The 16,221-nt window shown below is 36.7% G+C and overlaps 1 protein-coding gene across 7 annotated transcripts in view; it reads left to right on the forward strand.

Moving 5' to 3' along the window:
* The window catches only part of VPS13B (vacuolar protein sorting 13 homolog B), a 429,942-nt gene that overhangs the window by 232,450 nt on the left and 181,271 nt on the right, over window positions 1-16,221 (forward strand). For all 7 annotated transcript variants that reach the window (XM_041413097.1, XM_041413101.1, XM_041413100.1 and 4 more), the window contains 4 exons: window positions 254-474; window positions 4,514-4,726; window positions 12,510-12,681; window positions 13,769-13,883. In XM_041413097.1, coding sequence (XP_041269031.1) covers window positions 254-474; window positions 4,514-4,726; window positions 12,510-12,681; window positions 13,769-13,883 — 721 coding nt within the window. The remainder of the gene's footprint in view (window positions 1-253; window positions 475-4,513; window positions 4,727-12,509; window positions 12,682-13,768; window positions 13,884-16,221) is intronic.

Raw genomic sequence — 16,221 nt, forward strand, 5'->3', positions numbered from 1 at the left:
TTTGGAGTTAAAATTCCCAATGGATTTCAGTTTTTAGAAGTTGTAAAAAATTTATTGCTATTGTTTTGATTTTGAAGTATAGCATGGAAATAATGGTTGAATTATATTTATGAGAGTTTGGGATCAGTTTAATGGTTGTGGATTGCACTCGCTGACTTCTAAGGTGATTTAGAATAAGGCCTTTGCTAGTTTTGTGAAATTTATACCCTACTTTTTATTATAAGTGTTTAACACCCTTCTTTTTAATCACTAGGTGATGCTTTTCCATGGACAATTAGTCTGCATCATTTCAGTGTATATACCCTTCTTGGACAACAAATGACTCTTAATTTGGTAGAACCAATGGGCTGTACTTCTACTTTAGCTGTGACTTCCCAGAAACTGCTTGCTTCCGGGCCGGAATCCAGACACTCGTTTGTCGTCTGCCTCCATGTCGACCTTGAATCCCTTGAAATAAAATGCTCCAACCCCCAGGTTGGTACATTTAATTGATTTATAAAAGGAAATTAAAAATAACTTGATTTAAGTACGATTGATCTGCATTTTCATGAAGAGGGTCTCTATCTTAATTTTTTTTTAACTGGACCATCAAGATCAAGGTGCTTAGATTGAGATTTGCTTTGAAGCTCTCTCAACTTCTGTAATTTAAACTCTTCTCCAAATGTAATAGCTGTAGTATAAATGCATCTTTTGGCTGATGGAGTGAAATGAATTGCAGATGGACCATTAAATGCTATCATACTGTTCTGCTGTCACTGTGGATTCTTATATTGGATACTGTTCTGCTGTCACTGTGGATTCTTATATTGAAGTGGTTTAATGTCGGTTTTTTGCTGCATTTTCATGGAACTAATGTTTCTTTGAACATAAAGTGTCTTTTAGGCAAACAATGGTATCCTGCAGTAAAAGGAAGAAAAAACGTGTAAACAAAAGTTACCACCTCATTTGTTTTTATTAAAAGGAAAAGGTGTTCTTAGATTTTTTTCAGAAGGCACATCTTGTGTTTTAATGACTTGGACCTAGTTTGCTGTAATTTCAAATACAGTAGGTATTTAATAATATTAAAAGTGGAATGGGATTGTTATAAGCGCAGGTCTTACCTAAATGTGAATTAAGAACTAAGAAGAAAATAGAAAAATACAATATTTTTCAAGCATTTATATTAAAGTGTAATTAATTTGTTTTGCAAACTGTAAGAAAATATTTCCATTAAAACACTGAAACTCTAAGCTTCATATAAATCATATTATGTGCATAGTGAAATGGTAAAATGAATTTGTAGTATGGAATATTAGATCAAATGTTGTTGTCTTAAAGGGTGTCCTTGTACACTGTGATGTTGTTAACTTACTGAAGTATTCTAATGACTGAAAGGATGTGGAGAAGTTATTTGAGTTTACTAAAGGTTCTTGAACTGTGTTTTCTCCTTTACATGTACCTTACTTGTCCTTTCTGCTTTACTTATGCAAAAGAGAAGAAAAAAAGGCAATCACTCTTCTTGAACCAGATGTTGAAGGATAGAAGATGAAAAATGCAGTTCCATAAACAGTGTTTGATAGTCATAAATTCACAGTATGAAATTTGATTCCTTACAGTGACAGGCTGTATTTTTTCCATAGATGACAGTCTCAAACTAGGTGAAATTTGGTGAGTTTGTTAAATGGTAGCAAAGGTGAAATATTATATTTATATGACTGTTATGATTTAATACAAAACCGTGTTCTGATGGTTGTAAAGTCAATAGATACTTCCAGTGTGCAAAATTGTCAGGATGTTGTCCTTGGTTGTAGTTTTCAATTTTGTAATAATGTGTTATTTTTAAAGTATAAAATGCTGTAACATATTGAGCTTTACAGATTTTGCCAAGTAGTCAGTGGGGTCTTATTGAGTTACGTGTGGTTTTGCTGAGGAGGGAGTGGAAGCAATGAGAGGGGGAAGCCTTTTTTAACAAATACTGGCAGTTACCCTTTTTGTCCTACCATTTTTCTTCTCTTAAGTAGTATGTTCTAAAAATAATTATTATATATGCTCAAAAATACTTAGAAATGAGAGAAGCCTTTCACTTACACTAGCCCTTCTCATACAATCAGAAATGTATTATTTAAATATTGAGATTATGCATTTGAAAACACACAACCAGCAAGAGAAAAAGGAATCCTTCCATTTTAGTCAGTAACAACCAGTGGAATGAAATAAAATGCATTAAAAACAACTGAAGATGTGACTTTATCTGAAGTTTTGAAAACTGATTTACATGTAGACACATGCCATCTTTTTTGTTTTAATGAGCCTTTATTGTGAGACTTTTTTGGTATTTTTACCTTTTAACATAATGTGTAAATCATCTCCCTCTAACAAAAGTGTGTCTTTTTGTTTGCTGAACTTACATCACAGTTGAGATGGCTGCAATACTCAGTGTATCACCATGCAATTCCAGAGGGTTTCAGGCACCTGCCCATACAGAGTAACACCATAGCAGCTCAGAAAGCTGCAAGCATCTGCCCTTCTTGTTCTTCAGCCCAACCTTTTATACCCCTCATGTTCATGCATTGCTCCTGTGCACCTTCTGTTCCCTTTGGTGGTTGGTCAGTGCACCTGGGCATTCCATGGCTCATTGCTGTCAATGCTGTTCATCTGTTTTTCCCAGCTGTATCCATTAGGGATGAGGCTGGCTGCAGCCCCCCCCCAATTACCACAAACCGTGTGCCTACACACTTACTCTGTCCCTAGGTTCAGAGTGGGATAGAGTATTTTCATCATACTCCTTGTTTGGCTGCTTGCTGTTGATGTTCAGAGACATGGCTACTGCTGTCTGAAACAGCCACTCTTTCAGAGTGGCTGGAAAGATTCTAGCCTGAGCAATTGAAAAAAAAGTCTCCCTGACAAGATAAGTAATTATTAGCTGTAATGATTATGACTACTGCAACCCCAGTATGATTTGAACCTTTTAGTGTTGCATTAACTGATGACAAACCTCTTCACCTTGTATGTGAGCATATATATAAACACAAATTCCTTCTTTTGCGTTACTTTGTGTTTTTTAGGAACAATAGCATAAATAATTTTCTGAAAGCCATGCTTCATTAAAACATAAAAATATAGCTTAAATTGTCTTTTGGTTTCTTGGAAAAAAATTAGGACATGGGGAAATTGCAAGCCTGTATGATTTGGATATCTGCCTGTATCCTATTAAATTTCTAGAGATACTTTTGCCAGCAAAGTGTCAACACCAGTTAATGTTATATTAGTCAATCAGTTGGGTGGACGTTACATTAGTTAGTTGCATTAGGACATTAGTTGAGCTTCCTGCATTACATGGAAAAGACTCAGGAAAACTTAGAATTATGAATTTGGTAATTTAAAGGTTACCAGTGCCTATCAGAGTGCTACAGACACAAAATACTTTAGAGCATAACTGAAGGAGTTCTTCACCAGAGCCAGAGTTGTTTGGCTGTAGATTGCCAAACATGAAGGAGAAAAAAAATGTACTGTGAAGTTTATTTCCTCTAAGGAAAATTCTGTCAAAAGATTATGTGACCTGCTCTGTGTAAACCTTGAAACTTCAAAAGAAAATCCAAGATGAATTAAGAAGGTTTTTATAAAATTCCAGCATTTCACCTCTTAAGAAAGGACTGCACCATGTATTTTGAGACTTCATCACACATTCTCACGCACAAAATCAAGTACTGTTTTATATCAAATATAGATTGACAGCAGTGTTTTCCTGCATCTGTTCTGCCCACATGAGAAGCCAGCTTCATAGAGCAAAAGTGTCCTGAGGCTTAAAGTTCTTATAAATATGAGAATTTAAATTTTTTATAATGGCAACTTGGGTATGGTATCCAGCTGTGAATCTGCTTATATATTATTTTCAGTTTTCACTGACCTTTTTTTATACAGTATATTCCAATATGTTGTCATACAAATTCCATGATTAATGCCTATTTACAAAAACTTATGTAAATATCTTAGAACTGAGTCAAACAATGTGCAAGTTAAACAGTGTGTTTCTAAATATTGGAATGACATGTGCCGGGAGACTGTTGAGCTTGGTAGTGAATATTCTTCCAAAGCCAGATCAGTTTCACATGCTGCATGGGATCATTATTTTAATAGAATTTGAGTGATTAATTTTGCATTGTTAATATTTTATAAAGTTTACATTTGCATTTTCCTAGAGGCAGTATCTATACATATGAAACATATGATAAATTGCCTTTGTTAATTGTTAAAATTTATGTTAGTAAAAATTTTACAAGACCATGTTATTGTTTATGTTTTTGAGCCATGTACCAGATGTTTATGCAAAGAACAGATTATTTTTATCTAAGTCAATATGCTGTAAATGATGTTAATTATTTTATTTGCAGTGTAGTTTCTTATCAGAACATTATAAATGGTGAGAAGTTCAGTTCTGCTATGTTCTAAGTCTCAGTGGAGGACTTGGATGATTTTTCCTTCACCTCGTTAAGAAAAGCTTCATCCTAAAATTAAGTTTTATTTTTTCCTTTAGGTGCAGCTTCTGTATGAACTGGCTGAGATCACAAGTAAAGTTTGGAATAAGATTCAGAGGAAAGGAGTTCTATATCAATCTGTGTCTTCTGTCTATACTGAAACCATGACAGGACCTGTTCCTCCTAGCTCCCCAGTTAAAAGTAGCGTTGGTACCATTCCACCAGATACCAGCACATACAGTCCATCTGCTGACATTGGAACCACTACAGAGGTATTTTTATTTCTTAAAATAATGTGTTTTGTGAGTTCTGACCTACAAAATGTAGTGCTGTACAGTCAAGGAAGAAACAGAAAAATCAGACAGAGTAGTAGAGTCCAGGTGGTCTTCCCCAGTAAACTAATGAACAGTACTTTATTACTCATTTTGGTTGGACAAAAGAAAGAAAAAAATATTTGCTCTATTGGGCTATATTTATTATTTGTTTATATTGTTTCTCTTTGAAGTGAGTGTGTATTATCTTGTGGCAGAAAACTGTGGTTAGTGGGTTCAGGTCAAGAAGCATAAGCCATTTTTCAAGTCCAGAATCAGTAGAATAGTGAGTATTGTTTTGAAAATACCTGTGGTACCTTTGCTGCTTGTGAGCTGTTCCAAGTAGTCAGCCAGTCCCTCTGATGCCTGGGTCAGTAGAGAGCTACTCTGTGTAAATTGCATTGGCAACCAGCAGAGGTACTGGGCTCACATGCTGCATGGGATCATTATTTTAATAGAATTTGAAGCTGTAAAGGCTTCCAAGGTGCTCACCCCACATATGTCCAGCCACTGTTGAACACTATGCCATCTATGACCTACTCCTGGAGCTCAGTCCATTCCCCTGTCCCAGCTGTCCATGTCTCACAGTGCTTTTGTGGCTCTGTCACATGAGCATTTGGGTATGCATCTTCAGATAGAAGATTGGGTTATAAGTCAGGTTTAGGTATTTCTGCTTCCTTAGTTTTTAACACTGTGTAAATGCCTGGAGAGGTCTGGTACCTGATCATAATGTCAGTGTTTGCCTGAGACTGTAAAATATTCAAGGCAGGGGGAGGAGTCCTGTTCCCCATTGAGGAAAGCAGGCCAATTCTTTTATCAGCATGAATGCCATGTTGAACTTCACCCATGAGTACCATTAGCCAGAAGTCACCAGGTAGCTGGTACAGAGTAGAATGGGTGGTCACAGGAAGCTTTGCAACTGCACAGGCATAGTATTTGTGGTTTTCTTAGTGCCCCTGTCAGGTTTACAGGTTAAAATAGTGAGTTGACCTTGTTTGTGCTCCAAGAGAGAGTCAAAAATGTGTCAGATGAATTGAAGGTATTTCAAGGTATCACATGTATTCAGTGCTCTGTTTTTAACATAAATCTATGTACAATGGAGGGAGACTTTTCTGAATGACTGGCTTTCAGTCTCAGGATAGCCCCATCAACTTTAGAGACACCTCATAGAACAGTTGTGAGCACAGGCAGATATACAGTAATTTGGATTCTGAGTGCAATACGTATTCAACGTTTGGCCAGGATTGGCTTAGCCCTCTGTATAGTTTATATTAATTCTCAGGTTTGGAGAAAATGAAATGATGATTGCTAGTGCCTACTTTTATATGCATCATACATACACTCCCTGAAGAAACAGCTGACGTTAAAAGGTGTTTGGGTTAGAGTTTCAGTTCTTAAGTTGTTTCACTAAAATGTTTGTAGATTACTTGAATAGCCTTGTTTTTGGTGTATATCTACGTGTGCATGGTATAAATAGTGGTTTTCCCCGTACTCACATTAAATTAATTTCTCATTACAATCAGAAACCACCAGCTTTATAAATAACAATTTGTTTTTGATCATCTATATAGATGGCAGTATTTGGAGTACATGTTGTACTTGGAGCATTAATTGAGACTATTCAGTAGTGTTTTAATCCATATGTTACCAAGATTATTTTAGTAATATGGGTCCAAGTTCAGTGTTCATATCCTACCCTTTTGCAAAATGTTGTTCATAATTTATTTAATTTTCTTTGTATTCTCAACAAATGTTATACACTGGCTAGAAAATTTCTTCTCCTAAAAATTCTAAATTATCTAAATGATATTTAGTGAATTAGTGAACAAGGGACAATATTAGAATAGATTAATTAAATAATAATACATATTTCTGTAGGTTTGACTTGTGGAAATTTTCCAGAAGTTAGTTTTTTATCGCACTCTGTATTTTGTTTATATATTTCTATAGTTTTGAGCCTTGAAATCTTGAAATGTGTCAAACCGAAACAGCTTTGCTGCCATAGCAATGGGATTTTTTAAGTTTAGAGATTTTATAGTTGCTGTGTTTTGCTCTGTGGGGGACACATGATTATTTTTAAAGCTTCTTTCAGCTGCAACAGACTCGCTATAAAAGAAGAAAGAAAACTTGCACAACTATTTATATCAGATAGCAAAAAAAAATTGTTTATGTGATTTGTGAATGATTTATACTTTAAGCTGTGTCTAATTCTTTTCTTGCTGGCAACTTGGTGTGAGCACCATAGTCTGATGTGGACAAAGCTACCTAGGCTTACTGGCTTTTAGCCTGGGTGATGGTAGGGCAGGGAAGCATGAGTGAGAGGCTTAAATACTGGAGGCTGGAAACAGTTAATCATTTTCACCATCCCTGCCTTGGAAAAGGTAAGGTAGTGCAGACTGCAACAGGCCACTTGTTACTGTTTACTTAAGTACAAACAGTGGTGGAAGTGTTTAGTCCTTGGGGAAACTCAGTGATTGAGCAAGAATGCAGAAGTTATTTTGATAAGGCATAGCATTAGTGTGGCCAAACTGTGATCATCCCTGAGCTTTAGGCAGGCCAAGGATGAAGGCCTCATATGTTTGGATCTTCCTGATGAACAAAGATAAATTCTGGTAAGAAAATAAACTCAGTATATTGGTCAATTTGCAACAATTGGTAAAAGAATTAAATTGTATATTTTAGGACTTGGCATGAGAAGTTGTGGGAAAATAGTTCAGGGTTTCTGACTCTGGCTTGATTTTTCAGTAGATCTGGAAACAGAGCAGAAAAGTAATGCATAAACATATTTAACAATAACATGCTGGGTGCTGAAAATCCAAAATGAAAATTGAAACTCAATGAGAAACAAGAGTCTTTCGTCTCACTTCAGTTTTTTAGTTTTTTACTGCAAAAAAATTTCTGTGAATTTGAGCTTATAAAAAATAAAAAAAGATGTCAGCTACTGCAGACCATCAGTTTTTCAGGCCCTTTGACTCTGCCTAATGGTTGTGGTTACAGTACCATGAACAGAAGGCTAAGAAGAAATGCAGTCTCTTCCATTTGTTTGCCTCCCAAAGGACAGTGATACAACATGTTCTATCTGTCTTCAGAGGAGCATCTGCCGCTGACAAAGGGAACGGGCCAATTCAGCTGTTTACGCATGTTTTCACTGCAGAAAAAATGTGGGTAGCATGTTGAAGTTAAACTGTTGAAGGGGGCAGAGGCAGCACCGTGTCCCTCTGCCAGGGACAGGGTGTTGAGCAGCTGGGGTGTCTCTGGAGCAGCTCTGTAGCTGCCGTGGCTGCCAGCAGGAGATCACTGCTGGACAACGCTGCCCAACCCAGTTTTAGCTCCACTGACCTGCTGCCACTCCAAGGGGGAGTAAGGGCCTGTCACCTGGAATTCTGGGGGGGGAATGCAGTAGCCCAAGTACAGAATTGTAGGTGAGGTGAAGCCCAAGGGACTTGTGGCCCTTGTTAAGATTTTCAGGCTGTGTGGTAGAATGAATTCCAAACCCTGGCAATTGCAGGTCCAGCTTCTGATAATACATCTGGGTCAGTATCTGTAACTCTGTGGTAAGTGCAGTTCTTCAGAAATCTCACAAATACTCTTTTAAGTAACCTTGTGCCAAAATTACCAACTGACTGATTCTGAGATGCATTATACATAATTTAATATCTTCAGAAAAATAATCGGAAAGAAGTGTGGGAAAATTATAGCGTGACTTTTCTTCACAGTAAAGTTATCTTTGTACTCAAACCACTAAATAAAAATGGCTCTCTGTGGAAAAAAAACCTAACAAAAATGCATGAAACAGCTGAAAACATAAAATTACAGAAATAAAGGAACCCAGTTATAAAATTCAAAAATTACCATGGTGGCAATATGTATTTTCTGTGAAGTGTATCCCTTTAAGTTTAATCAGCTATTGTTTACTTCTTTTTCAACTATCAGAAATGTAGAGACCTGCCAAAATTTTAGAACAAAGTTGATTTCCATTCAAAACCCATTTTGGAACATGTGCTGTGGGAGAGTGGGGGGGTGTGTGGAAGACAAGAAGAGACTGTCTCTCGTTCCCACCCATTCCATCACAGTTTGTAAGTTATGGTTTGGCAAAATGAAGTGTGTTTATGGTACAAACAGATCTTGAAATACTCTTCAGAACTTGAAATATTCTTTCAGAACTTGAAATAATCTTCAGATTAAAAAAATAGTAATAAAAATAAAAGAAAAAAAGTGTTTTTTATAGAATGCAAGGAATAGAGAGCCACAAATGGGTCCACAGAACATCAACATTGTCAAGAACATTGGCTTGAACTGTAAATAAATCTAAAAGTATTGTTTTTCCCTTTCCTTACCTTAATTGGCTTTTATATCTTGATACTTTGTGAAATCCATCTGAAGATCTCAGCACAGGGAAATTCTCTTTGGCTGGCTTCTTCCTTCAGATCTCCCCAAAGTACTGTTGACTCCACCATCATCTTTTCAGAGCATGTGGGTTTTGATGAGAAAGGTCGTCTCAGACACAGTGAAAGTCCAACACTGAATCATCATCTTTTAGGGCAATAATTCAAAGGCAAATTACAAAGGTGTGGGAAGTTACTGAAAGACAGAATGTCAAAGAAGCTGTGTGGATGTTATGCAAAGGAAACAAATAAAGAGAAATTGATTGTCAGAAATTGAAATGATCAGAACTAATGCCGTTCTCAGGGCATGAAATATCAAGTCATGAGATAGGTTGAGGCTTCTCTGATGTGCTGTAAGAATGAGGACTTTGCAAATAAAGGCTCATTAAAGCAGGAGATAGGATTCTCAAAGCATTGTGGTTAGATTTTCACTCCATTCATTGCTTTACAAGTGAGCAGAGTAGTTGAAGGGAGGCAGGCCAGTGTTTGCAGCAGGTTGACAGGGATAGCTGAGGACAGCAAAATGGCTGGGTTATGTCACTGTCTTATTGCTGGTGCCTGCCATTTCAGGAACTAACACTGGTAAGCACTGGCCAAGTGACTGCTCTGCCTACATCCTTTCAGATGCTGGGGAGCTTGCAGGGCTGACACTCTCCAAGGCTACTTTCCCCATACTTTCTCATTCCAAGGACAGGTGCTGGCGTCCTTGAAGAAAACTGAATTTTGCTTACAGTGTTGAAAAGATATTTAGTCTCGTGTCGCTTCCAGTTAGGGATGCCTTGTAGGATAATTAAGTGGCACTGGAGAGATTGTGGACATAATAGGAAATGTCTTGCAAGGCTACTGTTACCAAATAGTATTAAGAGATGGAATCTGGACAAAAAAGGCAAGAGGCAGGAATGATTTTGCTGGAGAAGGAAAGAGGAAATGCAAGTCACAGCTTGTGAGAAAGAAGTTAACCTCTGTCCTGAATGTGTTATTTAGCAGGTTCTACCACACTGAGTTTTTTTTGCCTTATTTTGTTGGGTGCCATATGTTCAATGTGCCACTCCAATCTGAGAGCTAGATGCATCATAGTGAAATGAGCTATAGGAGGTTTCTCCATTGAGATGTCCTGCTGTGGCAGGATTAAATATTATTAGATACATAGCAGGAGACAGGTCCAGCTATATTTGATAATTAAATTTGCAAGCAGTGTAAGAGTAAAAGAGGAAGAGCAAACAAACCCTAAAAGCAAGAGAGTGATGCTAAGTCCATGACTTGGAGAGAGATTTCAGGTGGCATTGTGTAAGGAAGTTAGTTCACTTAGAAAGTGACAGTGAGCAAATGCTCTTTGGATCTCAGGAGTTTTTCAAAAGATAATCACCTATGGCTCTTCAGGTAATCTGAGAGCTGTAAGCAATAATGCCTTATCTAAGATAAAAAAAAATAAATAGAAATATACTTGTTTTCTTTTATACATTTTGATTAACCCAAAGCCACTGTTAAGATAAATGAATGAAGGTCAACTGGATCTTAATTGTCATTGCATTAGGTCATATTATGTCTATTAACTGGTCCAGGTACTATAGTCTCATGTTTAGGTGTTATTTTCTTGAAACATACACTGGTTAGTTGGACAAGTTTTCTCTTCCTCATACAAATAAGTATCTGGAATGCTAAGTTCTTTGGGTCAGCTGTTGATCCAATTGGTTTCTTCCCAATTGTATCACTGAGCTTTTCAAAGGTAAAGGTTACTGCATGCAGATGAAGTACCTTTGCTGTTTCTCTCTGTGTCCTCTTATAGTTTAGAAAACCTATAATTAAATTGTAGGCCTGAGTTGAATGAAAATGTGATTTGTCAACATAAATGCTTCCATGTGAGCTATGTCATTAGGTTTGGGCTAGGTCCTACCCATCCAGAAAATAGATTGCTGACAGAGCTTCCATACTTGCATTTTCCAGCCATGGACTGCAGAATGAGGCAAGTACTGTCAGATTTTAATTTTGCTACTGAAAGCAAGCTTTCCTGGGCATCTGAAGTTGAAACAAGTGCATTCTGAATCTTGTCTGACAGGTTAAAATGCTTTCAGTCCAATTGTAATGCTTACTGTGTAGATCTGCCTTCTGGGGTGTCTTCCATAGAAATAATCTTGGCTTTTAATTAGATAAATCTCAGACATGTTGTTCATCATATTTTACAGTGCTTAATCCCACAAACCTTCAATGAAAGATAAGACTTTGGGTGTTTATTGGTCTGTTAATCTTAGAAACAGCTTGGTCTTAGTGGATCAAAGTGACTAAACCTTTTTCCTTCCTTTGTGCTTGAGTGAAGAAAATTTACAACACATGGTGGAGTTGGAAGTGGAGATGCTCCTGGATATTCAGTAGCTTCTGGATGACATTAGTGACTTATGTGTCTCTTGCATTCAGTTTAATAGGCTGTAAACACTGAGGGCTGATGAGCAGTTACATGTTTTCCCTGTCTGGAAGATCCAGCAAAAGAGCAGGTTGAGGTCCTTTGGCTGGTAAATATTATCAGAACATGCCTGCATTGCTCTAATAAGCCCACATAACAGAATTTTCAGTGTAGCTTTCAATTGTCATCGTCTTGTCCTAAAAACATTAATATTTGTGTCTTCTTTATTGAGCCCTTAAAATTTTAGGGAAGGAACAGAGATAATTGATGGCACAGAAGCTTCTACAAGCTCATTTGTCAACATTTCATACATTTAAGAATATTACAAGTGACAATAATTTTTAAACAGAAGTATTTAGAAAGTGGCAAATAAAATATTTCCAATTCTTACAGAAAGCTATTGTTTTCTGAAATATTTTTCCAAGAAATTACAGGGAAGTACATACAAGGGGAAAAAAAAAAGACTCAAATGCAGTGTGTACATAGTGTAGGTGTTATGGCCTTGCTGGGTGGCTCTTCATTTAGTGTTTCCAGTGACTCTTCCTTCTTTTGCCTTTCAGATATGTGCAAGCCTCCATATCCCTTTTCCTACTGCATCTCCAAATATTCCTATTAGCATTTGTTTTAAATTGATGATAGTGTTTCCATAGTGTAGAGTCAATAAGGCAGGTGTGCTATGCTAAGGAGACCTGTCATAAAACCTTAAGAGTTTTACCATTCAGTCTTTGGCATAGTCTGTTATCTCTACCAAAGAAAAGAGAAAAATATTTTATCCTTTCTGGTGTCACAAATGGCTATTTGTTCAATAGCCATTTGTTCAATGGCCACATGTTCAAATGTGCTATTTGGGAATCTGTATTTCTATAGTTTGTGCATCCATGTCAGTTGAGATAGAAAAAAAACCCAGAAGTGGTGAAAAGCAGTACTTCTTTTTTCCTCAGCTATTGCTTTTGTTTTGTAGGGTGATTCTCTTCAGGGTGGTGATGATTCTCCATTCTCAGACTCCATTACCTTGGAACAAACAACAAGTAACATTGGAGTTTCAAGTGGACGTGTCAGCCTATGGATGCAGTGGATGCTGCCAAAAATTACTGTAAAATTGTTTGCTCCTGATCCTAGAAATAATGGCACAGGTATTCTGCATTTTTCTGCCTAATGTACTATTTAAATTTTAAATTCCATTTGAATTCCTAGTGTACTGTTTTAAATAGCACAGCCTATTTTACAGAACAGTATTATCTATTCAGTGCTTGTATCAACATTACTGAACACTATAACACAGAAATAATGAGTTGGAGCTGTATTTTATATAACAGCAACAAAATGTAGTTGTGTTACTGCATACAAATTAGAATTCAGTGTTGTTCTTTGACATAAACTTTCCCCCCCATGTGTCAGATGATTAATTTAAATTGGAAATAAGTTAATTAATTTCCGTAGAGTGCTGCATTTATTTTCTTAGAACCAATCATGCTTCATTTTGATATGATTTAGTCATATATTTTGTGTATCTCCATATATAGTCCATTCTAGTTTAATATTTATAATTTCAAATTTCAATTTAATATAATCACCATAATATAATCATTAAAGTCAAAGGAAGTTTAATAAAGGGTTCAGAGAAGAAGTTTCAACTTCTGTGTTGAACCGTAAAACATGTGTTGTGCACAGCTTATCTTTTTTTTCCTCTTTGAGATATAGCTGAATTGTCATTCAACAGTAATTGTTTGAAAGAAACTCAGATTCCATTAACTGCAGGATTTCAAAATTTTTTTTCTAGGAAATACTGCTGCTTAGCTATTAACATTATTGCCCATGGAAATGTGAAAAAATAAAGTGACTCATTTTTAAGGCTAGTTTTCAAGAAATGTACTTGAACCTTTGATTTTTAAAAAAAAATAATTGCACAAGAGAGAGAAAAATCTAGAATAATTAGAGTAAATATCTTGGCAAATATTTTTTTTCTTTTTGCTTCCCTTAGGAATTATGCTATAAATACCTAAACTAGAAACCCCATATATATGTTTCTCAATATATTTGTATAAAAAGGTTAGGATTCTAGTGTGACACTTGAATCAAGAAGTGCTTTATGAGAAAACTCTGAGCCGAAATAGCATCATCCTATTTACAAAATGCAGTGTCTCAGATACGTTTCTTGTTTAAAATCTTTCAATTTTCAGATTAATAACTAATAACTTTTATTTTCTTTGACTATTGCAGAAGTCTGTATTGTCAGTGAATTGGAGGATCTCAGTGCCTCAGTGGATATGCAGGATGTCTATACCAAAATCAAATGTAAAATAGAAAGCTTCAATATTGACCATTACAGAAACAGGTAATTCCTGCGAGTTGTGATGCTTTCATTTCAGTCTGAAAGATGGTGGTGTTTTGTTTTTTTTTTTTTCATAACTTAAGGTAGATATTCAATTTCAGTTAAATTATTTTAACCTTTTAAGTAATAAAAATCACAATTGTGTTTCCTCAGAATTAGATCTAATTCCAAAGAGTTACATAGGAATCATTGCAAATTTAGGAGAATGGTTTTTTCACACTTACTGCTCTCTTGATCCATTAAACAAAAAAATTAATTTTAGCTTAACTATAGAATGGGAAATTCCTGAAATATTGGTTCAGGATGTGTATATGCATTATATTTATGTAATCTTGCATGCTGAAAAGAAACAACTCAGTTTTTTAGAAACATCTGTTGCTTTGGCAAAGCAGCAGTTAATGTAATGAAGAGAGCTGAGCTGATGGTCTGTGCTGTGTCACATGGCGCAGTGTTCTGCAGACACCTGAGTAAAACTTCAGTAATTCATCTCAAGCAGTGCATCATCAATACTGTGTGTATTCCTAGTCTGCCTTCCCACTCTGCAAGTCCTGGTGTCTGGATAATTTGCTGCACCGGCGTGACTGTGTCACTTGACACCCAGACATGGTTCTGTAGAACGGCATGTGCCATCTTCTAGTTTGTGTTGGCCATGAACACACCAGTCTTGACAGAGAGAGAGCCTGTGTAGTCTTTGATCAGCTAGGGTAGTATTTGCCATTAGAGGTCAACAAATTCCACTGGGAATTAAGAGATTAAGAGAAAATAAAATAGTTGTGTTACTCTTTGAGTAGAAAAACATAGTTAAAAGCTTCAGCACGGCTGTTGGCATTGAAAATAACTAAAATATTTAGCAGCATAAATCGTTTTGAATTGGGAACCAATGTCTGCAAGGTCTTATTGAATGCTTATAGTTCTCTGTGTACAATTGGAAGGAGATTTAGCATTAATTTAGCAACATTACCATAGTTTCTTTATGATTTTATTCCTAATGAGCTGTCTTAAAAATTACTTAGATTCCTGTTTGCCTACATTATAAATGAGTTATTGCTTGTATATAATATAATATAATATTTGCTAATTAAATTTTGTACTTTTTTAAAGTCTTTTAAAATCATGTCACCATGCAGGAGTGCTGAGCATGTCCTGGGGGGTGTCAGGCATGGCATCACCAGCTGGGCAAGGGAGGGGATTGTCCTGCTCTGCTCTGCACTGGACAGCCTCACCTTGAATATTGTGTGAAGTTTTGGGCACCACAAAGTTTAATAACAAAGTTATTAAACTACTAGAAAGCATCCAAAGGAGGGCAGCAAAGAGGGTGTAGAGCATTGAAGGGGGAAGCCATGTGAGCAGCATCTGAGGTGACTTGGTCTGCTCAGCCTGGACACTGAGGGGAGACCTTCCCTGATGCAGCTTCCTCATGAGGGGAAGAGGAGGGGCAGACTCTGATCTCGTCTTTCTGGTGACCAGTGACAGGACCAGAGGGAACAAAATTAAGCTGTATCAGGGAAGGTTTAGGTTGGGTATCAGAAAAAGGTTCTTCACTCAGAGGCTGCTTGGGCACTGGAACAGCTTCCCAGGGAAGTGGTCACAGCATCAGCCTGACAGAGCTCAAGAAGCATTTGGACAATGTTCTTGGGCACATGGTGTGACTCCTGGGGATGGTGCTGAGCAAGGCCTGGAGTTGGACTCACTGATCCTTGTGGGTCCTTTCCAACCCACCCATTCCAATCTTGGAATGTTCCAAGATATTCTATGACTCTGTGAAATCCCGGTAGCCAGCACCAGTTAAACTTTTGTGGGAAACAAACAAATAAAAAACCTAAAAAGCCCCAACAAACTCAAAACTTACTCCACTTGACAAAATTGTCACTGTTCTCATTTATATTTTCTAATCTATTTGGAGTACCTTTCCTGTGTGCAAATCTCTGTGGACTAAAAGCAGAAGCAGAGAATAGATAAGGTGAACTTTCTGTCTTCCAGGCCAGGGGGAGATTGGAAGTCAGGACATTTTGAAGGAATTTTTCTACAATGCAGAGAAAAACTTTTGGTGAGATTTCTGTAGTAAACTAAGGTGCTTACCTGAATAATTGTTCTTAAGCAAATTACTTCACTTTATTCTCCTATATGTTAAAAAGAATGGTTACAAGAACTGTACGAGGCACATTTTAACACTTAAAAGCTAACTTTTTCTAAATAATACTGATTTTGTAACATACGAATACAGATTTGCATTCACAGTGTCTTTGTTCTTGTAATCTTTCTCCTCCTTGTTCTGTTAAAGCTGTCTGCTGAAAATCCAGGGTAAGTCTCTTTTCTACACACAGGATTTACTATACTTTTA

Source organism: Onychostruthus taczanowskii, unplaced genomic scaffold (genome assembly GCF_017590055.1).
Source record: "Onychostruthus taczanowskii isolate IOZ18803 unplaced genomic scaffold, ASM1759005v1 scaffold4, whole genome shotgun sequence".
Taxonomy (NCBI): Eukaryota; Metazoa; Chordata; class Aves; order Passeriformes; family Passeridae; genus Onychostruthus; species Onychostruthus taczanowskii.